The 27,616-nt window shown below is 38.4% G+C and overlaps 3 protein-coding genes across 4 annotated transcripts in view; 2 read left to right on the top strand and 1 right to left on the bottom strand.

Annotated features, from left to right (window-relative positions):
* TTC23L (tetratricopeptide repeat domain 23 like) overlaps positions 1-3,747 on the top strand; it is a 64,462-nt gene extending 60,715 nt beyond the window's left edge. Inside the window, exons 12-13 of the mRNA XM_005694815.3 lie at positions 1,630-1,736; positions 3,673-3,747. Coding sequence (XP_005694872.1) covers positions 1,630-1,711 — 82 coding nt within the window. The 3' untranslated portion in view covers positions 1,712-1,736; positions 3,673-3,747. The remainder of the gene's footprint in view (positions 1-1,629; positions 1,737-3,672) is intronic.
* RAD1 (RAD1 checkpoint DNA exonuclease) lies at positions 7,898-15,901 on the bottom strand. Of its 2 annotated transcripts, none has more exons than XM_005694813.3 (6): positions 15,694-15,901; positions 15,011-15,238; positions 13,641-13,749; positions 11,800-12,058; positions 9,492-9,590; positions 7,898-9,186 (listed from the first exon to the last, which is right to left on the bottom strand). In XM_005694813.3, exons 2-6 carry the CDS (start codon positions 15,203-15,205, stop codon positions 9,009-9,011), a joined length of 840 nt encoding a protein of 279 aa, XP_005694870.1. In that variant the 5' UTR covers positions 15,206-15,238; positions 15,694-15,901; the 3' UTR covers positions 7,898-9,008. The 2 variants fall into 2 exon arrangements, with proteins under 2 accessions (XP_005694870.1, XP_013828277.1); XM_013972823.2 differs by having other exon boundaries at positions 15,011-15,296; positions 15,694-15,782.
* Positions 15,930-24,699, top strand: BRIX1 (BRX1, biogenesis of ribosomes). Its single transcript, XM_005694812.3, has 10 exons — positions 15,930-16,122; positions 18,259-18,370; positions 20,029-20,072; positions 21,431-21,501; positions 22,221-22,270; positions 22,375-22,448; positions 22,606-22,656; positions 22,783-22,884; positions 23,866-23,994; positions 24,241-24,699. The coding sequence occupies exons 1-10, from the start codon at positions 15,964-15,966 to the stop codon at positions 24,508-24,510; spliced, it is 1,062 nt and encodes a 353-aa protein (XP_005694869.1). The 5' UTR covers positions 15,930-15,963; the 3' UTR covers positions 24,511-24,699.

Here is a 27,616-nt window from a genome sequence, read left to right as displayed (position 1 = left end):
TCAGACAGACCTCTGTTTGAATCCAGGCTCCTCCACTTTCTGTGTGCCATAAGACCAGTTATCCTAAGCCTCAGTTTTCTCTAATAAGGATTAAAATAGCATCTATAATAAGGAAAGATAATAAAGAGTAAATTAGATTATTCCCATAAAAAATGTAGCACGGCATCTCATATATAGTAATTGCCCAATAAATATTAGCTAGTTTTGCAACTCTAGCTGGTCACCCATACTTAACTGGAAGTATGAAGGCATGGATCATTAACTTCAACTTTGTCCTTGTTAGCCATCTCTAGGAGAGCTGCATGGTAAAAAATTGCTTTTGAATAACTTTCAATCAATGGCTCTTAAGCTGTAGAAGACAACAGAAGGACCCTTTTCTCTTGATAGGAGGGGAAAGGGGGAAGAGTACCTCAATGCCCATTAACCTATTAGTGATCTCCTGCCTTCTTGGTCAAAAATCTTTGTGAACAAAAATTGCCTTTTCCAGGCTGAGGGACTAGGGAGAGAAAGCCAAAGAAAAGTAGGATAAAAAAGAAGGATTTGGGGGTGTTTATTTCCAGAGAAAATTGCAGTAAGTTGAACAGTGGATACGCTCATTAAATTTTCTGTCAGCCAGACTAGTCTTGGGCAAGACCTTAGTGATGAAAGTTATGCTCCAGAAGCTAGATTGTTTCCAGGCTACTGCATTCATATTCTTTCTCTATCATTAGTATATATTCTGATGCCTCCTCTACAAAATTAAAGGAGAAAACATTCTGCCAGACCTTGGTGTATGAGTGGGTGGGGAGCAAAATCTGCTCTAACATCCAGGTGCCCAGGGGCAGTGGCCCTTCCAAATTAGGATTCTGGGAATAGCTAGCAACACTAGGTATTGGTAGAGGACAATAGAGCAGTGAACATTTAGGAGCATTTAGCTCCCACACCAGGGTCTCCATGCAGGGGAACAGAGGCTGCTAAGTCACAAAGAGCCAACTCAGGGTACCTGGTCTTTGGTAGTGCATCAGGGGAACTTAATCAATGGCCACTCTGCCATGCCTACGAAAATGTGAATAGTGCAAGGAAAGCAATTATATTTCACCACCTGGGCCCACTCTGGTAGTGATTTCCTGGAGTGATGCTTGAAGTTCCAGAGCAAAAGGCTGGGTCTGGTGGAGTTTGATTTATTATCATCATCTGCAGTGGGGCATGGGTGGGGAAAGACTAAACTTCTGTGACGGATTTGCGATTTATGCACAGAGTAAAGAGCAGTGTACCTTGAGTCCAGACGTGTTGTGTGTGAGTCCCAACTCTGCTATGAGATAGCTATGTGACTTTAAGTAGCCTAAACATTATGAGCCTCCCTTTTCCTCATCTTCAACATTCCTTCAACAAATGTATCTGGTGAGCATCTACTAAATCCTAGGTGCAGTTAGAGCTGAGGGTGGTAAATAAATAAAAATAAATAAAACATGGCCATTACTGTTAAGGAGACAACTGTCTAGTGCAAGAGACGAACATGAAAATAATGAAAATATGAAATACAGATTCTGTAGCAGAAATCTCGGTGCACTAAGAGCAGCAAGGAGAGACCATCTAGGAAGTCTGAGGAAGACTTCATAGAGAGGGTTACATTCGAGTTGTTTTTTGAAGGGCGAGTAACAGTTCATCCAGATGGAGAAGAGACGACATCTCGGGAAGAAGGCACTCTCTATGCAAAATCACAGAGGCCTGACAGAGGGCAGCGTTTGGAAGGAATGGTAAGTTCTTAATGGCTGCTCTAGGGGACAGCATTTCCTAAAGGGTATTGTAAGCAATGCTGATTCCAAGGGAGGGGGAGGAAGAAAGGCTCTGTGGCAGAAATCGGTGTAGGAAGAAACCAAATTGAATTACACAAAGTGACACAGGTTTATTTCCTGAACTACTTTCCAGAAATTTTTACACTCTAAACTTCCCCCATTGGCATGTTGGGAAGAAATTAATTTTTAAAACACCACTGTATTTATATTTACCTGAATTCTTTGTAAACTGGTCAGTGATTTAAATTTTGGTAAATAAAACCTTATTTAGAACCACAAAGATAATACCTTAGACCTAGTTTTATTTAAAGCAAAAGGTAAATATAGCACATGTTTGAACTAAGGGTACATGAATACTTTGGCAGTTTGGTAACAAATTTGGGCCCCGCTTTAGGGCATAATAAATTCTTTATGAAAGATGACTATCTCACCAATGAACTATTTTATCTGATCTTAGAAACATGACTTCAACACATCTTGATGAACTAATTTTTTCTTTATGATTCATGGTGGTTAAGAGCTCTAGGCATGGAGACAGGACTGTTCAGATCCCAGCGCCACCACTTTCTAGCTATGCATAATTCTGGTTTTCTCATCATAAGATGGGGATGAGAACAGTACCTATCTCTCAGTGTTGCTGCAAAAATGAGATAATGTAGGTAAAGTGGTTATTAGGTAATAAATGGCAATTATTTTCATACTTACTGAAACCTGGGCTTTGACTTTATCTCCTTCTAGCCATACCATTGGCAGTGAAGGAAAATGAGACAGGGGCTAGTAACTGAAAAGCCACTGTGAAGCTGGTGTGGAAAACATTTTGCCAGTTAACAGCTCAGAAGTGAGGTAGAGCTTACCCCTGGAAACATTGTATCATAGAGAAGAGTCTAACACAGTTTCTTAAATGCATAGATGATGTATACACTGTATCAGCCAGAGGCGTTTCAGTGACTGATTTCAGGAAAGGGGACTCCTGCCACCTTGTGGTGAGAGAGAGCGAGGCCCAAGGCTGGTATCTAGTTGTAGTCCCTAGCAGAGATCCCTTTCACATCTCTGCCCACCCCTGATTTTATGATACCCTTGGGCAACTGACTTAATTTGTGCCTACTTTTTTTTTCAAATTTGGAATCATATTATCTCTTGGTTTACTGATCAGGAAATTAAAGTGCCAGATAGCTTTCTGTATTTTATATTGTCCAGTAGTAGACAGAATGAATCAGTCTTTACTGAAGCTTGCATATAAAAAAACTTCAAGTTGCTCATAAAATTTTGTATCTCATATTTCTGTGGAACAGATTTTTTTCAGGCAAACGGGGCTGTGAAAACCACACTTGTTGCAGGCTTGAGGTCTAAATAGGAGGTGACTGAGGAACACTTAATAGAAACCAGGTTTCTGGATCAGAAAATCTCTTGGACTAGATTACTTCTAATTCCAGGCCAACTTCTCCAGTATCAAGAAACCAGCGTATGGAAATATTAATGGCTGGGAATGAGGATGACAGATCCTCTTTTTAGCAATTACAGTGCCTCTGGGCTCTAAATCTCTGTGCTCATGAGAAGAATCACCTGAAAAGCACAAACAATATATAAAAGGCCCTAAATTAGATATTTTTTTTTCAGTTGTGAATAAATGCAATCCAGATATCTTAGATACACCCCTCACCTGCTGTCTGCATCAAAGGAAGTCCCCTCGTCTTTAGGGAGAAAGCCTAAGACTCTAGTACCATTTTGGAGGCGCTTTAGCAGAGCTAGCATTTTAGGTGGACGGTCACTTGGTGAAATAGTTGCCTCAGACTGAGTTCAGCCTTCTAGCTCAATAAGGCAGCGGTTGGTGCTAGGAGGAGGGAGAGACATCAAAAACCAAGAAAACATGCACAAATGGTTTTCTCCTTTCTTCTAGGTCTTCTGTTATCAGTAAAGGGAAAACCTCTATACAGGATAGTCAACAATAAAGCCAACCTGTTGGTAACAAGCATTCTTGACCACAAAATATATTTACCAACACCGATAGCATTGGCAGGTCAAAAACAGAACCAAGGATTCTGGGGGAAAAAAGGGCCACTTAACGGCATTACAGGTAAAATACGTACGGCCATTAGAAACCAGGATCCTGTTACCTGCGAAGAAGGAATCTTTTTTAGACACATGCTTTAGGTTAGTTTCTCATGTCACTGGGACTCCCATTCCCTTCCATTTCCCCTTTTCTAGTTTCATTCTTTCCCATTCTGACTTTTAAAAAAAGTTCTGCAGTGCCTAAGTAGTTTATGAGTCAGCATTTTAATACAGTACTTGTAAATACCTTTAGCCATAACCTGTTTGGGGTCCCTAAAATAGCTTTGTGAGGAAATGTTTGACCTTCTGGAACACTGACCTAACCTGGTTTACTAAAGTCATACCATGTTACAGCCATAAGGCCTTTTTGATTTTTGTAAATGAAGAAAACAGGGACAAGAGGGGTTGATTCATTCATGGTCAGTCTAGTGGCTATAAAGCTATAGATAGTCACCTGAATCACAGGGGACTACTCTTTCCATCCCACTATGCTGCCCCTACCAGACTGGATTAAAAAGACTTGTTTTGGGAATGGAATGCTCGCCAAGGTTGTTAAAAAAGAAATGGGTGGCTCAGACGGTAAAGAATCCGCCTGCAATGCAGGGGACCTGGGTTTGATCCCTGGGTTGGGAAGATCCCCTGGAGAAGGAATGGCTACCCACTTCAGTATTGTGGCCTGAAGAATTCCATGGACAGAGGAGCCTGGCGGGCTACAGTCCATAGGGCTACAGAGTCAGACACGACTGAGCGACTTTCAGAAAAAAAAAAAGGCCTTGAACCAGTGTTTATCTAGGAAATTGGCAATCTCAAATCATATTCCTTTGTGTGTTGAGGGACAGAGAAGAAATCAGATTCAGTTTGTACCATAGCTTTTATTTTTCCCTTGTTATCGCTCCTCAGTTACCTGAGCTGATTTAGTGGAGCTCAAACACGTCTTTGGGATCCACGTGTGTTTCTAAGAACATTTCTATCACTCATCAGTGCTTATCCAACCACATCTTGGTTCTTCATTCAAGGTTATTTTCCCATTTTATTCTGTTTAGTCCGTGAAACCTAGTAATCAACCAGAATCCACAGTATTAGTAGTGAGCAGTGTTCTGCTGTGGCAGGAGGACATATATACTGGTTTATCCGGTGGTCTGGCCACAGACTGCTAGGCTTCCTCCTGGTAGCTGCTGCTCTCCCTTAGCTGATTCCAAGAGTGCTTTAAGCTTGGCACCCAGGAGTAGGGTTTCCGCTTACAGCTCTGGCCGAAGGCACCTATATTCCACTGACCTTCTCTGCAAGTACTTATGAACTAGTCACTCAGTGACTCACTGAAGATTTTAGCCCTTCTTGGAGATGGGACTGATGTTCTTGCCCAGAATATGCTGAGTTGACTAAAGCAGCCTCAGAAGAGTGGCTTCTATTTTCACACACGCAGTTGAAAACAGTTTTTCAACAATGACTGTGATAAAAACAAAGTATTAGAAGTGGCTACTCAGACTCCACTTTGGGTGGCACTAAAATTTAAAATTTTTACTATTTTGTGAGGTCCCAAAGTCTTAACATTTCCAAACCGACAAACCTCTATCAATAAAACAATAGCATAAAGTATTACATTGTAAAATAAAACATTATTGTGTAACCCTGTTGTCTCATTTGAAATTATTTTTAGTATCTCCAGTTTTTCTTTGTTGACAGTACAAAATTCCCACCTGTCCCCTGAGATTTTGATTTTAAAATGTTTTATGAAATGTTTTTAATATCCTTCTATCTGATAAAATAGAAAGCTGCCATCTATCTTGGTTCTAAAAGTTTAAAAATGTTACTATTTTGTGAAATCCCCAAGTTTTAAGAAACCACACTGGAAATGTTCAGCACAATACAACTTAATATAAAGTTTTACTCTTGGAAAACTGGAGCTGAGAACTAAGCTCCTTTTTAAACTCATTCAGTGGGAAGCAGCAATCTGGACAGCCAATCAAAACACCTGAGGTTTCCAGCCACCCTAGTCCATAAGGTCATACACAACTTAGACATTCCTTTGGTTATCGGGCACTGAAATTTCTGAGATAGATGAGGGTTAGCTACTTTCTTTCAGTCCCTGTAACCGAATTAGAGAGAAAACAAACAAAACCAAGCCCAGCTCAAACTCTCCCACATATAAATTTTAATAAATGTTCATTAGTAAGCAGAGTTTCTGCTACCGGCTCTGGAGGTTCAGTAATGCCTTACCTCCATGTGTTGGCATTCACCCATCACTTTGCATTAAAGGTCCACTTAAGGCAAACCTGACAATATTCCAGAGATGGGACTGTCCTAATCCAGTCAGCAACAAGCAACAGGAATCCCTGGACAAATGGCAGGAAGTAAAAGTCAAGCCTCAGGCACGAGTCCTAGGGGTACAGACTACAGGCCTCACTAGATTTTTTTCTGTAAAGGGATGGGGAACTACTCTGAAATAATTTAGTTCACATCTCCTGAATACCTCTAGTCTTAACAGTGAGAGCCACTATTAACTAGGAGTTACATCCAGTCAACGAGCTATAAATTTCAAAAAGATAACCTACTTCAAACATTTACTCTTTCATTGAGGCTTCTGAAGTGACTGAGATATGGATGCCAGGAACACCCATGCCAGCTGCCTGGGGCATTTCTGATTAGAGGTTGAGCTGTCCACTGCTGGGGCAGGAAAACCCACGGCAGAGCTGCTAACTGCTGCAGGGGAGCATGTATAACCCAACACGTGTATAAAAATGCTATGACTACAAACTCAGGAAAAGAGAAAATACTACTTCCCAATTCCTCAGGACCCAACAGATTTTGTTTCAGGTGGGGACAAGAGCCAGCTGTATGAAGGAAAGGGGAAAAGGGAGTCTATGTAGTTCTGAACCCCCCCACCCCAAGCTGTAGTGGCTGCCACATGCTGCCCTTTCAGCAATGGTAACTAATGCTTAGCAGGACTTCAGAGTATCACAGAAACTGTGTGGCTTCTTGTAAAAAAAACAAAACATATTACAAGACTTATTTTTATTACGACAGTAAAGTTTAACATTTTTGTTTTGAATCATTCCATCAGTTCTAGGTGGAAGCACATCATAAGTAGGGAATAAACTAACTAAAAATAGAAAAAAATAGCTACTCTAAGTACAATTTTATTAGAAAGACTATGAGGTAAACTTCAGAAAGGCAAAGCTAAATCTTAGTCTTTTGTGACATGTGAACTCAAATTATAGTCACCAAAGCATCTGCGTTGCCCAAGGAAGTGCTCCCCCCAGTGGTCTCTCATAGGAACTTGAACAAAATTAGGCTAGCAAATTAGGGAGTCAAACAGAACACACATTAACTAGAAAATTCTTTATTAAAACATATCTTGATGTTACGGTGACTGAGAAAGAATTAAACTTATTAGCTCCTGAATTCTAAGTAACTCTATATGTTCAGCTGAAATAGTCTTAAATGTGCAAAAATGTCAGTCTTATTTAATCATAGGTTCAACTTTCATAGTGACTAACAATCTGAAAGTGGAGGTCCTTTTATCTGATGAATATTTACTCTATCCTGGCACTATTTTAGATACTAGACATGCCAATGGAAAAAAACCAAGTAACTGTCCAATTTTATTTTATTTTATTTTTTTTTTTAATTTTTTATTTTTTTTAAATTTTAAAATCTTTAATTCTTACATGCGTTCCCAAACATGAACCCCCCTCCCACCTCCCTCCCCACAACATCTCTCTGGGTCATCCCCATGCACCAGCCCCAAGCAAATTGAAAGGAAAGTTGTAATCCTTGAAATGTTTACTGATTAAGTATTTTCATAATTATGTTTTAGATGTGTTTTGTTCTTAACGCTTATTGAGACAAAAAAAAATCTGGACATTTGGCAGATTCGATCATTTCCTTCTTGAACACATACTGTAACTTTACAAACTCCAATGACTTTTGTACCAGCTGGGCATCCCGAGATTGCCTTGAGAGACTTAACTAGTTATCGGGCATTCACCCTGGGCTAGATACCCAGCACTGCACGAGTCATACAGGTACCTAGGAGCAGTGCCTATGTGCCCACCCACTGAGATATGCCTTGGTTTGGTTGAGAAACTTATTTCCAAAAAAAAAAAAATTTGTTTCTGGTTGCAGTAGGTCTTCGTCGCGTGCAAGCTCTTCTCTAGTTGCAGAGCACAGGCTCTAGGGCACATGAGCTCAACAGCTGCAGCTGCCAAGCTCTAGAGTACGGGCTCAGCAGCTGTGGTACACGGGCATAGCTGTTCCACAGAGTGTGGGATCTTCCAGAATCAGGGATGGAACCTGTGTCTCCTGCATTGGCAGGTGGATTCTTTACCACTGAGCCACGTGGGAAGCCCTGGTTGAGGAATTCTTATAGGCAAATAGAACGTATCTCATAAGTACTTACTACAATGAATGGTTTTCAGAACAAGATGAAAATCTGTAATTCTGAAGACTGTTTTATATCATGTTCATAGATGCCTTCAAAATGTAAATAAATCATATAATTATTTAGACATGTTTGGTGACACCTAAACTTCAGAACACTTGCAAAGGCATCACCTGTAACAGCAGTCACTTCAATACAATTAAAATGCTATTTAAAAAAAATATCCTTTAAACAGTGGTTCTCAAACTTTAGCAAGAATCAGAATGTCGGGGGTGGCGGGGGAGAAGATGGGGGAAGCTGTTTAAACTACGATTGCTCACCCCGCCCCCAGAGTTCCTGACAAGTTTCCAGGGGGTCTAGGCATGATACTCTGAGAACCACTGCTTTATGACAGAGTCTCCAGAATTCCAACTGGGAAGTGATGTCCATATGCTATTGCTTTTTCTCATAGTAAATAAATAAAACAACATTTCTGATATGGCTTCACCAAACTTCAAATTTTTATACTCTTGGAATGTCCTACTTAAGTAGAATAACACATAAAACTTATGCACCTTGACTTATAACAATTTCCGTGAGTTCAAAAGACAGAACCACAGACTAGTCCAGTACTGGATAATCTACGACAACATCACTGACAAAACCTTCAGCAACTATCGGGAAAGGGACTGTGCTGCTCCTCCTCCCTGCTTCTTCCCCTTCAAAAATCTTAACAGGAAGTCACGGAGGGATTGCACTCAGCATGAGAACATGACCTACTACGCATGTGTACATAAATAATGCGTGAACCACCATACTGAAGACTAAGAGTCAGGAACTTCTTCATCGGGACAGCAGTAATATTCCACAAAGCATATTTGTCCATCTTCATTTCTAATCATATACTGTAATGAGAGAAATCCTCGGTTATCTGTTCGAATAGATACCTTACAAGACAGGACTAATGCCTTTGTAGAGGGTTTCAGTAAAGAAATCTTGTATCTGCAGAAAAGTAAACAAAAAGCTGTTATTTGGACACATTTAAAGCATAAAGGACAAAAGTTAGCCAAGAACTACCAAACAGCAAATATAAGAACAGAATCAAATGGCTGTCCAATTTGCTAATATTTTCTTCATTTTGAAAATTTAATTCACTATCACAATGCCAAATTCCCAAGTAAACCCAGCAACCTACTATTTATTTTTTGCTATACTTTTATCTATACATTGAAAATCTTAAAAAATTTTATTTAATAGAAATATAGTATTTAACCTCGCCTTCATCACCAAAATGGCAACCTACTGACCTGTTGACCTGGGTCTGATTGCAGTGAAATGATTCCATCAAATCAGAATCTTTGGGATAGTCAAGGTGGGAGCTTCCTGCATTCCCAAAAGTAGATAACCTATAGCAGAAAATGAGCAATTCATTTATTCATTGGTTCAACAATAAGCCACATTAGTATCCAAATAAGCAAACACTTCCTTAAGAAGCTCATTCTGGTGAGCGGAACCGGTAAGTAGACAGCTGTAGACAAGGCTCTGTAACAATGACATAATAAAGATTCCTGTGGGATGCTGCAGTACAGAGCTAGCAACTAATAAATGACTTTGCAAAAAGCCAGTCACAGAAGGAATCTAGGGGGCTCTGCCTCCATTTCATCCCCTTAATATTACTTTGACATTGTCCCTCCCTCTTCCTCAAATCAGAACCATGTAACAGGAGAGTGGAGGAGTGACAGAAAACCCTGATCTATGTCAACGGCAAGCCCAGGGCCCTGCCAGCTACGTCTACTGCCACACCAAGCAATTAGGGCTTTTGTGTGTCTCAGATGCTTTTCAGGCTGTTTTATGGTTTTCTTTGCTTGGGAATATCAGTAGTTTGCAGACAATTTGTGAATGTTTATGTTTACTTAACTTACTGATCATTTGTTTTGGAAAGTGAAAGTGTTAGTGGTTCAAGTCCTGTTAGACTCTTTGTGACTCCATGGACTGAAGCTCACCAGGTTCCTCTGTCCATGGGATTCTCCAGCAAGAATACTGGAGTGGGATGCCATGCCCTTCTCCAGAGGACCTTCCTGACCAAGGGATCGAACCTGGGTATCCTGCACTGCAGACAGATTCTTTACCATCTGAGCCACCTGGAATTAACATACATGAGCACTGTAGGTGAGTGCTATATGAGCACAGTGATAAAGACCTAGGTGTTTGCTGGCTTTCCCCAGAATCCATCTTTTCTCTCTTCTAACATCACCTCTTTCTCTGAGCCATGTTGTTCATGCCCAGCCATACTGATGGTTCCCAAATCTATATTTTTAGTCTAGACTGATCTCCTGAACTCTACACCTATCTATCCAACTACTCCTTAGTGTCAGAGGCTCAGGTTTAACATATCCAGAAAAAAATATTTCACCTTCCAGTTCCCCACCACCAAATCATTTCCTGTATGGGAGATGAAAAATACCATGATTCATCTAGTCACCCATGCTGAGAGAGATCATTTAGATGGGGAGCCTCTGGAATATTCTGTTAAAGTGCCTGGAATCTTTAATTCACATCACTGCTTAAGTAGGGTTATACTCATTTCCATTTTGATTAGCATTTTAACCAATCTTGAGCAAATTTTTTAACTACCTAACCAATGAGGAGGAGGAAATGGAGAAGGAAATGGCAACCCACTCCAGTGTTCTTTCCTGGAGAATCCCAGGGATGGAGGGAGCCTGGTGGGCTGCCATCTATGGGGTCACAAAGAATCAGACACAACTGAATTAACTTAGCAGTAGCAGCAACCAATAAGAAAAGCCTGCAGTTCTTCTTAAGTAGATACAAAAAGAATAATTAAACTTCTTATACCGTATGTATTTAACTCCTTTACTCTAATATTCTGAAGTATTTCAAAAGAGTAGAAATAAATAAATTCTCTGATTTTAATCCTGAAGAGTTTTGCCATTTCATTTGTTAGGTAAAATATGAGAAGCAGCTTCACAGTTTTTGATACTATATTCCCGCTGAAAATTGTCCTCTTAGGAAGCTCACCTTGACCATGCCTCCCTAAGTACTCCTGTGCTGGTTCCCTAATCTTAATGGTATGAAATTTTCTTCTTTAAGGTGTTTCATGTATATCCTCATCACCTTGATTTTAAGCTTTTCCTTCCTGTAATGCTTAATGTAAATATGCACACTCTAGGTGAATGACACTTAGTGAATGAACCATGTATAGAAAACACCTATTTCCTCCAGCATCCTGTACTAACTTGGAAAAAAGAGATACCACATGCTGTAAACACCTTTTGCAAAAGTTTAAGCCCAATTTTCCTCACAATGCAACTGATCTATGATGGTAAGTAGTACAGCACTGAAATGACTAGTTTATGAACTCAGAGATGGGGCTACTCTTCTAGAAACCAGCACTACCTATGAAGCTTTCAATAGTGAGTGAGTCTTCCTGGGTCTTCTAGTGTCCTGACACATAAAAGTATGAAGTAAGAGTAGAAGCTCTCTGAAGTTCTGAAAATTCTTGTATCCTGGGTAACAAAAACTTTGCATCCTAAGCAAATGTGTAAGCAGGTAGATGGAGTAAACTACATTAACTAGGACTGCAGGGCTTTCAAGTACCTGAAATAAGGTTTATCTGGAGACATGGTGATCTGCAGGACCTCACTCGTCATATCCAACTCGGAGAATGCTTCACGGAGCCCCTCTGACTGCAGAATAATTTTATTAATGACATTGGTGCTGCAGAAATCAAAATCCAGAGTCTCCTCAGGCTCCTGAGTATTGATTTTGCACACTGTCACCACACCTCCTTCTTCTAGAAACAGCATCAGAGGGTAACCATAACCTTGGTAACACATCCGAAGTGCAGTAAAAGTCCCTGCAAAGGAAACAAATCATACTCTGGGCTTAGTTTTAGAGCTCTGGGCTCAGCTTCTCCTCAAATCATGCCTAAAACTCAAGAATATTATACCGTGTCCATTTCTAGCATATATATATGTATATCCTTATGAGAAGGGATCACATCTTCCCTGATGATAGTTGTGTGTAGACAATTCCAAAAATAACTGCAAAAAACTGGGAATAAAATACTCTTTGGAATCGTTTTCCAGGTTGTAAAAAAAAAAAAAAAAAAAGGCACTTCAGAGATAGCTAGGTGATTATATATAAATATACAACTTCAGGATGGAGAATCTATACAGTCTATATTGCATGTATTAATAATAACTGTTGTAGGATAGACTATGCTATTCTTGAAGGTTCAATCTGTGTTAACAATGAATTGCTTTCATATTGTCTTATGATAACATCAATGTATTCCCTGTGGTAAGGACCCTCTCAACGTTTTCTATTGGGAGATAGTCTTTATATTTTACCACATCTTAAGGTCTGCTGCTAAGTCACTTCAGTCGTGTCCGACTCTGTGTGACCCCACAGACAGCAGCACACCAGGCTCCGCCGTCCCTGGGATCCTCCAGGCAAGAACACTGGAGTGGGTTGCCATTTCCTTCTCCAATGCATGAAAGTAAAATGTGAAAGTGAAGTTGCTCAGTCGTGTCCGACCCTCAGCGACCCCATGGACTGCAGCCTTCCAGGCTCCTCCACCCATGGGATTTTCCAGGCAAGAGTACTGGAGTGGAGTGCCATTGCCTTCTCTGTCTTAAGGTCTAATTGGGAGAAAAAGGGTGATTAATGGAGGTTAGGGTTTTAGCTCTGCAAGACAATAAAGAGGAGAAGGAATATGACAGGACACTCGACTCCTCTTTCTTACTGGGTGGAGAACCACACTGAGGAATGGAGAAGGCAGGTGCTTTTATGGAAAACCAGTTGGGGATCACTGCATTAGAAAATTATAATTTTAACCAACTCCAATAATAATGGAATTGTCAGTACAAAATTAAAACATATTTTCTAGAGGACCATAACTGATCCTTTCCTATGAAGTAAAAATCATCCTCTGGGGTTTCCCTGTAGTTTTAACTATTTCTAAAAGTATATGACTATTTTAAAGAAAAGCATTTAGGAAAATAAACTTAATTTATAAATAGGGCTTAAAGAAAAAAGAGCAAATATCAAGCACAGTGACCTGGGAGTCAGGACAACTGGTATCTATTTTCTCTGCCACTAACTATAATTCTTGACAAATTAGGGAAAAGAAGCAATTAAAATATATTTCTCAATGTTAAACATATTTAAGACATGTTCAAAGTATTCTTTTGATTAGTTCAAATTTAAAGTCCTAAAAGCTTTATAAATTAAAAGGTGAATGTAAATATAAGAACCATTAGCATCTACTAGTATTATGAAAAATCAGAATACATGATTGTGGCAAATGAAAAACAAATTGGCAATAAATTTTTTAAACAAATGTTTATATTACTTATATTCTAATAATTTTCCTGTATTTTTCTGACCATCCAGAAATGCTTTTATGTTATTATAATGACAATAAAATAGTTCACCTGGCACAGGACTTGATCCAAAAATAGACAAACAGTCTAAAAGGACAGTTAAATTAATTCGAAAAGTAACAGACTCTTCTCGAACTCTAAACTCTTGAAATATTCCAGCCTATAAAAAAAAAGTAAATGTGAAAATGTATGTTAAAGAATGAAAATGCACATATACAATTCTAGAGCTCACTTTATGTTTTTAAAATAACAATATTGTGCTAAACCCATGAAAATAATTTCTGATTATCAAACACATCTTAAACTTTTTCAACTGAGATCCACTAGAATACTACTACTCAGTAGTTAAAGGTGTAACTGATTTCAGTCTGATGCAAAACTTTATGAAAAGGTCCTTCATCTAGCTCCTTGGAGCTAAGCTATCTCCTACATGACTCTCCCTTGTCTCCTTTTTGTACCCATCAGTTGGGCTAAGGTCGTGTGGAAAAGAGCCAAACAAATTAGACAATGCATGAGTAAGAACTGACTCTCAATTTCTTTTGAGGACAGGAACCATGTCTGATTAATCCCTCTATACCTGAGGTCATACTGTGCCCTTAGGTGTTCCAAAAAAATGCTAAATTAAATGTGAAATCCTATCTGAACCATACAACTATTACTTTGTAAGAACAAACAGATTATAACCAAGAAGAGGAAAAAATAATAATAGAGAAGTAGTGCAAAAGAGCATATACTACAGAAACAAATGTTGTGGGTTCTCATCCCAACTAAGCCACTCGCCAGCTATAGGACTGCTGACAAATCACTTACATAGTGTCTCAGTTTCCACAAATGTAAAGTGGGAATAATAATAGAACCACCTCATAGGACTGTTGTGACTTTTTTTTTTAATTTATCAAAATACATTTATTAAAAGTATTCAAAGACCACTTCAAAGTTTAGCTGCCATCAGGACAGTTTTGGCACTCATGATGGACATTGTCATTTTCTACACAAAAGCACTCATTCCAGTACAGACACCAACTGACAGTTCAAACACAAATCGTTTCAGTTTTAGAGTTATGTGAGAAAAAGTGCCGATGATCTGTAGTCATAGGAACTTCAGTACCCTTGCTCATTGTAAACATATATTACCTAGAACTAAAGAAACTACATCTAAACCACTACTGTTGTGAGGATTAAATTAAACACATAAACATACAAAACACTCAGAAAAAGTGCCCACCTACAGTTAAATATATTTTAGACATTATTAACCATTATCTCTGTAAAACAGGATAGGAAAAGGATTTGTTATCAGGAGAGAAAAAGAATTCAAATAATGATATTTTGAGCTCCAACTTAAATGAGGACCCTTGGAATTCATTGAGCTGGGTGAAGAATGTCATATGTCACTGGATTAAAGGTGCCAACTTCCATACCTGAATAAAAGCATTTGCTTGTACACATTTTGCGTTTTCCACTGTAACCTTGATTCCATTTTTAGTAGCGAAACACGTGGCATGTTCTCGGAAATGAATAGCCTTCAAGATAGTGGAGAGGTTCCTGACGTTGTCAAGGCTGGCCACTAAGCAGTAATCATTCTCGTCTGGGATCCGCTGGGTTAGGAGGGGCATGGTCCACGGCGCATTCGGCCCCGAGGGATGCTCCTGATGAGATCGGACAATAAAACTCCCTGTCCAGGCTGACGAGGCCCGCGATTTCAACCTGCACTGAGCCGAGTGGAAAAGGCCTCGAAGTAGGAACTGAAACCCCACCTCTGCCACTTAACTATCTCTAACTTTGGGGGAAATTACCCTGTAAACTAGAGTTTCGTCGTCTTTAGTAAGGGGACAGTAACACGAAAAGTTACGAAGGACAGAAATACGCAACTAACACGGTCACTGGGGGTCAGTTTCGCCAAGCCAAACAGAGGCTCCGCTTCCTCAGTCAGAGAAGAGCTGTCCCGCGCCTCCAATCTTACTTCTAACAGGATATGCGCTAGGGGGGCGGGCTTGAGTCCTTGGAATGTCCTCCAAGAGACCCAGACAACCAGCCACCACCACTCACCAGCCCACGACCCGCTTACAGACTTGTCTTGGGATCCCCAGCGCCCAAACCCTACCTTTGCGCAGCGTCCGGATGCAGCTCCTAGAAAACTGCGGAGGAAGTGGAGCGGCTCCCGCCACTCTATTCAGATATGCCGGCCACCTCGGCCACCGTCACCACAGAGATAGAAGAGGCCTAGAGAGCCGACCGGGCCGTACCATAAAGACGGAAAAGAGGCACCATAGAGCTGCAGGACTGTGGAGCTGGAGACCGGGACCATAGAGACAGGAAGGCGGAGCGACCGGCAGAGCCGGAAGGAAGGCCCAGAGCGAAGGCGCGGGGCAAGATGGCGGCGACCAAGAGGAAACGGCGTGGAGGCCTGGCGGTTCAGGCGAAAAAACTGAAAAGAGACGCGAAAGATGGCAAGCTGCCGGCTAAGCCGAACGAAGTATCAGAGGAGGCGGCGGAAGAAGAGAAAGATCGTATCCCAGGCCCAGTTTGCAAGGTAAAGGAGGTTTGCGGCCGCGGCTCCACGCGCTTTCGTTGTGGTACCTACCTGATTCCCGCTCCGGGGGTTTCAGAGATGCTGGGGGTGTTAAACGGGAGCTTCGTCTCAGCTCTCCCGGCGGGACCAGCTGCCGCGTTTACGTCTAACCCTAGTGCACGTGGCTGCATTCTTGGCAGGCTGCTGACTGAGCAACTTGACCGATTTCAAAGATGTTACCTGCCTCGCCGAGAAGCGACTTTCGGGGACTGTTACAGTGTTTGGTCTTCATTTCCTTCGTTTTTTGTTGTTGTCGGAGGAAGGAATTCTTCCTTAAACTTGCTTGTCTCTCTCTAGTATATATCCCTTCCAGTGATGGGATATCCAGAATAGTCCCGTATTTTGAATGTTGAAGTTGGTTATGCGGTTCTTTAAAAAGCTACTGTCCTTTGGGACTATGCTTTAGACGTGATTTTTTAAATTTTACTTTTAATTGCTTTACAATGTTGTGTTGTACAGTTTTCTAATGTACAACAACGTGAATCAGCCAAAAGTACACATATATCCATTCTTTCTTGAACCTCATTCCCATTCCATCCCCGACTTGTTTGATTTGTAACTCTCAAGGGATACGAAAAACTAGGGTAGATACTATGAGTTTTAGGTGTACTTGACAAAGTTTTAATGTGCCAAGCACTGAAAGAAGTTAGGTTTCCCGTGCTTTGGGATTGCAAGACCACTTTCTCCTAAAATGTTGGAGTTTAGAAGGAAACTAAGAACTGATATGTAAGTTGGTGGTTTTTATTCAGAAGAAGGTGAACACAAGTTGTTGAATCTTTCATTCATCTGAGAGCTCCTTAAGCTAGATAAAATACTGTGGAGACAGTTGGTCTGATTAGCGATTTCCTTCTGTCCTCTCCTGCCACCTCCACCACAGCTTAGCACAGATCTGTATATACCGCGTAGTGAATGATGGGTAAATGTGGCAAGCACTGGGAAAGGAGTTAGCTTTGAGGAATGAAAGATTAGCTTGAATTCTAACCCTGATATTAATTAACGGGGACATTTTGAACTCTTCTCACTTGCAAACTAAGGAAGAAAATGTCGTTTACTTTTTGTGAAGAGTAAACTGGACTTCTTGTAGATTTTCTGTAAATGTTAGTATTCTCACTCTTCCCAGAGGAGCTAAAAAGAAATGTGATGGTATCTGTCATCTGAGTCATAATATGAAATTTTTTATTTAAGTGCAGGAGATAAACATTCCTTTAGAATAACCAGGTAAGGGATCATGAAGGATTCAGCCTTTGAATTGGATCCCAAGGTGAGGCCAAAATTTCGATATTCAGAAATGAGAGGGACCAATATAAGTCCAGAGCGAGAGAAAAAAACTAATCAGAGGTGTTGAAGTGGATGAAATGCTGGACTTGGAAAAAAAAAGCCAAATTGGCTAAAGTGTAGGTAGAAATATAAATGTACTTTAGAATCTAATGTTAAAGCTGTGTCATTTTGAACTTTGTTTAGAAAACCCTGGAAGATACAGATGTGATTGGAGCAAGCAGGGGGTAGTCCACCTTGTCTATTGGAGGAGCTCTTGGTAGGGAGGACTAGCATTTGAAGAACTGCAATTGTTATGAGATTATAAGAATCTGAACCTTGAAGGCAGTATCACTAAGAGAGGACTAAGAGTTGTTGGAAAGAGAAATTGACAGCATTTACTGGTTCTTATGATATGAGATAAGGGCAAATGGAAGATTCAAAGCATGGGGGACTGAAATGATGGTGACATCATCAGAAAAATAGTAAGGATGTTTACTAGATTTTAAGATTTGGTATCGTAAAGTTGAATTTGAGGTAAGTCAGATACTGGATTATTTGAGCTAGAAAGAGTTCCTTATCTTTCTGTAGAGTTAGTTGACAGTGAAAGCTGTGAGAGTGATTGTGAGAACTGTCATAATCAGGAGGAGGAACTGGAGAAATTGAAGAAAAACGAAAGGAAGCCAAGGAGGTTTCTGGGTAGCAGCTGGGGTCAGTAAATGCTACTGAGATTGAATTAAAGGCTGAGGTCAGGATTGTTTGAGTTGCTACTTGGAAGCATTTATTTTTAAACAAGACAGATTCCCCATGAAGTGTTAAAATTCTCACACTTTTTTCCTTTAGGGGAAGTGGAAAAATAAGGAACGGATTCTCATCTTTTCTTCTAGAGGAATAAATTTCAGAACAAGACATTTAATGCAAGACTTGAGAATGTTGATGCCTCATTCTAAAGCAGGTGCTTTTATATCATATGTGTTAAAATTTCGTATTTGTAAACTTGCCTGTTTATATATTTTCACTTCTAGTCACACTTTATTCATTCAGCATGTCAGGTGAAGAACAACGACTTCTCAGAAGTTTTATCTGTTCAGTGCCAAGATTTTTCCAATTAATATTTTTTAGAAATTCTCTGCAAAATTCATTAAGCATTGTCTTCTCTAAAACATTTTTTGAAAGTCCGGGAATGACTTCATTATAATGTTCTCAGAAGCCGTGAGCTGGTTTGTCCTTCTAAATGAATCAAGACTGCCATGTATTATTTTCTGCATTTAAAACAAAACAAAACAAAAAACGGTTCCTATTAAAAACTTAATGTATCAGGAGTATGATTTGAAGTCTACTCCTAAATGCCAAGCTTTTTCTTTTATAATGGGATGTCTTACCAGCAAATGAAAAACATTTAGTAATGGGATTTGGAACCATGATAGTGTTCTCATGCAGCTGTATTTTGTGCCTGTGTTGGGAGGTGCTTAGGTTTTAATTCTTGGTAATAACATAACAGTGTTTCTGAATAAAATAACACTGTTTCTGAAACTGAGGTCTGTAGTTACATAAAGAGAATTTTAATTTGTATTGTTTCCCTAAGTGAGTGTTTCTAAAACCTGTGTCCTAAAATTGGTTTTTGAGAACTTTCCTGTTTGGAAAGAGATTCATAAAATTTAGGTAGACCTCATTTTATTATGGTCTTTTTATTCACTTTTTATTTTATTATTATTATTCACTTTTATTCACTTTTTTGCAATTTTTTTTCTCCGTATGCAGACTTGTGGTAACCTTGTGTCAAGCAAGTTTCTTGGCTCCATTTTTTCAATGGCATTTATTTGCTCATTTTGTATCTGTCATATTTTGGTAATTCTTGCAGTGTTTCAGACCTTTTCATTGTTATTTTGTGATCTGTGATCAGTGATCTTTGAAGTTACTACTGTGGCTCACTGGAGGCTCAGATGATGGTTAGCATTTTTTAGCATTAAAATATTTTTAAATTCAGGCATGTACATTGTTTGCATATAATGTGTTTGCACATCTGATAGACTACAGTATAGTATAAGCATGACATTTATATGCACTAGGAAGATGGAGGAGCCTGGTGGGCTGCAGTCTATGGGGTCGCGAAGAGTTGAACACAACTGAGCGACTTCACTTTCATTTTTTACTTTCATTCATTGGAGAAGGAAATGACAATCCACTCCAGTGTTCTTGCCTGGAGAATCCCAGGGACGGGGGATCTATGGGGTAACACAGAGTCGGACACGACTGAAGCAACTTAGCAGCAGCAGCAGGAAATCAAAAAAATTTATGACTTGCTTTCCTTCAATATTCTCTTTATTATGGTCATCTGGAACTGAACAGGCAGAATCTCTGAGGTATGCCTGCACGCAAAGAAACACTGCCTAGATCTTTATATTTCCTGAGGACTATTTTCAATCACTCCTTTTTGCATTTCAAAAGAACAAGATTTTTAAAGAGGTCATGTGTCTTCAGCTCTAATCATTTTGAAGATCAGTAAATCTCATTTAAACTGAAAATTATAAAGATACTTATTTTCTAGAAAGTATGAGTGATTTGATTGAAGTAGCTTTGAAATCTTTTAATTGTTCTTTTTTCTTTTTACAGATACTAAAATGGATCGTAAAGATAAGTTATTTGTGATTAATGAGGTAATTTAAGAAAGTAAAGTAAAATATTCTAGCAGCACTATCTAGAAGCAATATTTTAGAACATGAGAAGTTGATCATTTAAAAAATAAATCAGTTATCCAGTGACTTAAGTTGTTTTGTATAAGACATGCAAATTTTATGAACTTTAATTATGTACCTTCTAAATTTTTTTATAGTACTCATTGTCTATTTCACACAGTTTAGTGCTACAGTATGTATTATTTCTTGGTCATTCTTAAATTTGTCTTCTTTCAATAAGCATATTGAGGAAAGTATTTTGCTAGTATTAAAAGCAGTGCATATGATATTTGCTCTTAAGGTATTATGGACTAGTAATAGGTTAAAATTTCAAAGTAGTGTTGAAGACTAAACTTTCATTTTTAAAGCAAATTTTTTTAAAACTTAGAATTGTTTTAGATACTTCTTTCTAGTTATTAGAAAGGCTTCTGTTATTCATTTAGCATAAAATTTTGAAGCCCTGTTCTATCATGGGATTATTCTATAGAAACAGTGTTAAAAGAAATGCCCCTGTCATCATGGAACTTACATTCTAATGAGGGAGTCAGGCCCCTAATAGGTAGTATAATTTCAAGTGAAGATAGGAGACATAAACAGGATCTAGACTGCAGCAACTAACGCTCACAACTTAGCATGTAGTTCTATTTATTCCAAGAAAGTAACAAAAGCATTGAATTGATGAATTCTTTAAGCCTCAGGTAGTGTATATATATATAGTGTGTATATATTAATTTATAAATACTACAATAATAAAGGACTTCATTCCCTTATTGCTTTTGTGCATTTCTCACTTGTGACTTTATAAATCTTTAAGACGTTGACGTTTACTTCAACTTGAAATAGGTTTTGTATACTCCTTAGTGATTTTATAGAACCAAATCACAGAAATGGTAGTACAGATGAGGAAGAAAAAACATAAATTTCTTGAGCTTAAAATAGAACAGCAAAAGAGTTAAATATCAAAGTAATGGTTATAAAGGATGTTTTTGGTTCTTTAAGGACTGTTTCTGCAATTGGTGAGGTTGTAATATGCTTTATTCCTGGGGTTATTTTTAATCTTGGTAGTTTGTACACAGGAATATGGTCAGAAGAAGAGGTTCCCCAAGGGAGGCCAGTTAAAATGCTAGACCAGAAATAGTAGCTGTTTCTGGTGGGCAGAGCATAGTTTACCTTATGCAGAAAATCTAAACATTTCTGCAAATAAATCTACTTTGATTTAGACCTTTTTAACCTCTTAACCTGCTGAAGTATTCTTGGAGGAATCTGAATATTCATTCTTTGACTTGCTTTAGATCTAGTTTTATTATGTACTTCATTTTTCTATACTTTGCTCCATTTAGGTTTGTGAAATGAAAAACTGCAATAAATGTATCTATTTTGAAGCTAAGAAAAAACAAGATCTCTATATGTGGTAAGAGAATGTATTTTTTTTCAATTTTTTAAATTATGAAAGTATAACACATTTACAGGAGACTTGGAAAATAAAAGTTATAGTTCTAAATATATTGCAATTATTTTTTAATAGATTAATTATGATTTTTAGTTGGAGTTTCAATATCAAACTCTCAAAAATTAATAGAATGAATAGACAGAAAAGTAGAAGAATATAGTGGACCTGAAAAGCACTGTGAACCAGTTCAATATAATTAAGATTTATCCAGTTTTCACACAACAGCAGGATACAAATTGTATTCAAGTTCCCAGAGACTATAAACCAGGAGACACTGGAACATATCTAGGGATGTACAACAAATGCAAAAATTCCATGGTCTAAAGGTATTGAAATCATGGAGTCTTTTCTTTCAAAACTGTGAAATTATGTTAGAAATCAATATTGAAAGAGAATGTATTAAATAAATTTGGGAATATGTGGATACTGTTAGCACTTTATGGTATCTTTTCTTTTTTTTAAACTGTGCATTTTATGTTTCTGACTGCACCGTGTGGCATGTGGGATCTTAGTTCCCAGACCAGGGATCAAACCTGTGCTCCCTTGCATTGGAAGTACAGGGTGTTAACCACTAGACCACCAGGGAAGTCTCTGTGGTATCTTTTAAATTGAGCTGGTAGTAAGCTTTTAGTACATTCTTAATTCTAATTAGTTGAAAAAGCTCCTTTTATATTTTTTAGGCTTTCAAATTCACCTCATGGACCATCTGCTAAATTCCTTGTTCAAAATAGTAAGTTGACTCAATTTAAATTTTTTTTGTGAGAAAATTGAAAATAATCTTTTGGGATAATTGTGCCAAAGTTATAACTGTTTTTGTTGTTATAATTTTTCTAGTTCATACCCTAGCTGAGCTAAAGATGACTGGAAACTGTTTAAAAGGTTCTCGGCCCCTCTTGTCTTTTGACCCTGTAAGTTTCTCATTCAGTGTATGAGGTTTAATTTTCTTACTGTGCATGGTTGTGTTTTTTTTGAGTGGATATAGTTGTACAATTCAATTTAGTTAATAAAACACAATTTTAAGCACAATTAATGTTGTCAAATAATATGTTCACTTTATTCTTACAGGTTTTTGATGAATTACCACATTATGCTTTGTTAAAAGAGCTCTTAATTCAGGTAAATATCTTTACTAGAAACTGTTTTTAGTAAAATATTATAAATAAGTGTCTTCCTTTTAACTTTATCTAAAGCACACATGGTATGTCATAGAGTACAGAACTAACGTGTCCCTTTTTCCACTAGATCTTCAGTACACCACGGTATCATCCCAAAAGCCAGCCATTTGTGGACCATGTGTTTACATTCACCATTTTGGATAATAGGATATGGTTTCGGAACTTTCAGGTTAGCTTATATTTTTAATTATATAAGTTAGGATATATAGTGTTTATGATATAGAATAGGCAAATGATACTCTTTTTCTCTTACATAGCTTTCTTTTCCCTACAGACTTGTAGTAAATAACCCCTATTTCATAACCTAAGTTCATGGCTATCAGCTGAGTATGGATTTTCTCACAAGTCACTAGACATTGAGTAAAATATAAGTTTCTCTCCTAAGAGGTTAGAGTCTGCTGGGGCTGGGGTGTGGTTTTAGACTTAGAAAAACATAGCCCCCGTAGAAAACATTTAATGAGAACTATCAGATGAGTCATACAGTGATTGATTCAGGAGGAGAGGTGGATGAAAACAGCAAGACAGAATTTCAGACAGCGTGTAAAATAAACTGGGCTTTTTTCTGCTTGTGTTAAGCAGAAAAGATGTGAGTTAAACATATCCCCTTCTTAACCTCTGAATGTAGCCCTACCTTAAGCAAAAAATAGTAATATTTGTGGTTCAGAAGTTGCTCCTTAATTCCACAGTCAGTAGCCATTCAAAAATAAATTTTGCCATATACCCTTTTATATGCCTTTTGATCTAATTTGAATTAGATTTATAAAAACAACTCAAGGATTGATTTAAATTTTGAAAAGAGTGCCCCATAGGGTGCTTGAATACATTTTGTTCTCATGGTTGCAGTTTTAAATATTTGACCAGTTTTGCAAGAAGACATGTGTTGTGAGAAGCTAGATACAGACCAGATTGAAATGACTCAATTTTAAAGACACACTGAAAAGACATTTATATTTTCCTATGACAGCTACCTGTAACCAGTGATACATTTCAGAAAATATTGATGATTTGGCATTTGCCAAGTTTCCCTTCCACCTTAACTTTATTGGTTGTTAGTTCTTTTAGGCACATTTGTAATGAGGATATAGCCCGTGTACCATTTAGAAGTATTTTATTCAAATCAAAATGAAATCTTTCCTTTTTTTAATTAAAGATCATTGAAGAAGATGCTGCTCTTGTAGAAATAGGACCCCGTTTTGTCTTAAATCTTATAAAGATTTTCCAGGGAAGTTTTGGAGGACCAACTTTGTATGAAAATCCTCACTACCAGTCACCAAACATGGTAAGCTGTTTCTGTTCACTGGTCCTTGATGTCCTAAAACTTTTGGGCCAAAGTAATTCTGTCAAATAAGTGTTCTGTTAACTGTGAAACTGAATTTGGTTTTTGCTGCATCCAGTCTTACAGATTACTTTTTTTTTTTGATGATGCAGGGTAAAGGGAAGTAGGTTTCATAAGTGAATGTCCTTGCCATGTATAAAATGTTCATTTTTATTCAAAAGCACCTTTCATATTTTTTTTTGTTTCTAGCATCGGCGTGTCATAAGATCCATCACAGCTGCAAAATACAGAGAGAAACAGCAAGTGAAAGATGTGCAGAAGCTGAGAAAGAAAGAACCAAAGACTATTCTTCCCCATGATCCCACTGCAGATGTTTTTGTTACTCCGGCTGAGGAAAAGCCAGTAGAAATACAGTGGGTGAAACCAGAGCCAAAAGTTGATTTGAAAGCCAGAAAGAAAAGGATTTACAAAAGACAAAGAAAAATGAAACAGAAGATGAGCAGTGGGAATGCAAAATGAATCAATGGAGAACTAATTTGATTTCAGTTGTTTTATATTTATTTTGTGTTCAGTGTGTAAATACTTTTGTTATTTGCGATGACCTTACATCTAATTAGTGTGACATTTAAAAGAAAAAGCTTAAAATTTTGTGACTTTGCTCCGGGTGGGTCTATGTTTTTCTAAATAAAATATCACCAGAACTCATCACCTAATTTCTGTTTTTCTTTTTCAAGCTTTACATATTACTAAAAACTTAGCACACTTAAGGTTTAGGCCTACTGTCTTGAATTAAAATTTTCAGTTTATTAAAGCTGAAATTCAGGCAGATTTACTGGATTGTTATTTTATGTAAAACTATTAGGCACTTTGAGGGCATTGTTTCAGATGGTACAGTGAGGGTAGAGTGCTAGCAGGGGAAAGCATCTTACTGAAGTTTGAGTCCCTGAGTCACAAGGCATGGAAAGAGCCAACTTCTCTTGTTTACTTACCTTGAAAAAATATGAGAAAAATATTTAGGTTTTGCATAAGTTGATATATGTATTGAAAGTGTTTTGTAGATTACAAATTTAATTTAGAAGCAGTGGGTGCAAATTACTTAACAGTAAAAGGAAGAAAAACGGAACAGTTAGGGCACCAGAACATGTGAATTTTTCCTGTTATGAAAGAACTTTATTTGAAGCAGAGAGCACTGGGCTTATCACCCTGAAGAACGATTAGTAATAGGATTCTGGGTGCAAGTGGCTGGGGACAGGGTAGGGCCATGCGTGTGGCGTTTTGTCACTTTTTTCCTGCTAATCGTTTTCCCCTCCTTGCTCTGCAACATTAGTAATTGCACAGTGTTCTACTCTGCCACACCTCAGCAGTCCTTTGTTGGATATGTATTTCAGTTTTATCTTTTCTGGTATAGATGCTTGCAGCAAACATTCTATACATACTTTGTACAATATATGTAGTTAAGAACCCTGGTCAAAAGTTAGAAACTTGTCCCTCTAAATATTGTACCTCACCAGAAGTTAGTGTTCATTTCCTTGTACCCTTGCTAATGGTGAGATAATCTTTGTCAATGTGATAGGTAAAAAATATGAATACTGTGTTTTGGCTGGGTATTGGTTTTTCTTTTGTGACTAATACTGTTTTTGTGTGGTAGTTACATGAATTTGTTGGAGAAGGAAATGGCAACCCACTGCAGTATCCTTGCCTGGAAAATCTCATGGACACAGGAGCCTGGTGGGCTGCAGTCCATGGGGTCGCAAAGAGTTGGGCACGACTGAGCAACTAACGCTTACTTCGGGGGAAAAAGCCGTTATTTAAGCAATTGAGTATAGGATGAAAATAAGACATTATTGTAATCATTTATGTGGATACCTCATTTGAATGAGAATTTCTCAAGTCTGTTCATTTAGAAGTCAACCAGTTTAGATCTTCCTTTAGGCTGAAATTTACATACAGTGTAATTGTCTTTAAATTTTGATACAGTGTTACAAGCAAAAATGGATCCTCTTTCCCTCAGGGGGAAAAAGAGGCAAGTGACTGAGAAGTAGCAAAACCAGATGGAATTGGAGAAAGAAAAAAGTCATTTTTTTGTTCACTTTACTCCCCTTTCCTAATTCCATTCAGTTCAGTTCATTCTCAGGGAAATGTCTTGTTTTTCTTGCACTCAAACTTCTCAATCTTCCCTATTATCGTTTATAATTCAAGACCATATATTATTTTCCTTCTTTGGAAAAGAGGCTAATGTATGAATTTTTAGTAGTGAGTTGGTTGGACAGGGTTGTGCCTAGAAACTTGAGAGTTAAGAGTTGGTTTGTTTTGATTGTGCAGGGGGCAGGATGTTAGGGAAGAGAGGGGCAACTTCATAGACTTTGGGTACCCTGATCCTGTACAAGAGAGATTTGCTAGCAACAGAGCCAACCCTTCTAACCATATGTGGCTGACAGTCTAACAACTGATAGGTAAACATTCCAGGTTCTAGTGAAATATATTTGAACAGTTGTAGGGATCTTTCATGCCATAATACAGTGTATCAGTTACATCAACAAAAACCTGCTGGTTAAACACAATCCCTTGGCTGTATTTTCTTTTCTTCTTTTTTTTTTTTGGTGGCACCTCTTTTCTTGTGGCTTCAGCAGTACATGAATCGTGAACTTCCAGTTGTTAAAGCTGGTTTTAGAAAAGGCAGAAGAACCAGAGTTCAAATTGCCAGCATCTGCTGGATCATCAAAAAAGAGTTCCAGAAAGACATCTGTTTTTCTATTTTATTGACTGCAAAAGCCTTTGTGTGGATCATGATAAACAGTGGAAGATTCTGAAAGAAATGGGAATACCAGACCACCTGACTCGCCTCTTGAGAAACCTGTATGCAGGTCAGGAAGCAACAGTTAGAACTGGACATGGAACAACAGACTGGTTCCAAATAGGAAAAGGAGTACGTCAAGGCTGTATATTGTCCCCCTGCTTATTTAACTTAAATGCAGAGTACATCATGAGAAACACTGAGCTGGAGGGAGCACAAGCTGGAATCAGGATTGCTGGGAGAAATATCAATAACCTCAGATATGCAGATGACACCACCCTTATGGCAGAAAGTGAAGAACTAAAGAGCCTCTTAATGAAAGTGAAAGAGGAGAGTGAAAAAGTTGGCTTAAAGCTCAACCTTCAGAAAACGAAGATCATAGCATCCGGTCCCATCACTTCATGGCAAATAGATGGGGAAACAGTGGCTGACTTTGTTTTGGGGGGCTCCAAAATCACTGCAAGATGGTGATTGCAGCCATGAAATTAAAAGACGCTTACTCCTTGGAAGGAAAGTTATGACCAACCTAGACAGCATATTAAAAAGCAGAGACATTATTTTGCCGACAAAGGTCCATTTAGTCAAGGCTATGGTTTTTCCCGTAGTCATGTATGGATGTGAGAGTTGGACTATAAAGAAAGCTGAGTGCCAAAGAATTGATGCTTTTGAGCTGTGTTGTTGGAGAAGACTCTTGAGAGTCCCTTGGACTGCAAAGAGATCCAACCAGTCCATCCTAAAGGAGATCAGTCCTGGGTGTTCATTGGAAGGACTAATGCTGAAGCTGAAACTCCAATCTTTTTGCCACCTGATGTGAAGAGCTGACTTATTAGA

This window comes from Capra hircus, chromosome 20, assembly GCF_001704415.2.
Source record: "Capra hircus breed San Clemente chromosome 20, ASM170441v1, whole genome shotgun sequence".
Classification (NCBI taxonomy): Eukaryota; Metazoa; Chordata; class Mammalia; order Artiodactyla; family Bovidae; genus Capra; species Capra hircus.
Note: the sequence above shows the minus strand (reverse complement) of the source record. Positions and strands in the feature narration are given on the sequence as shown.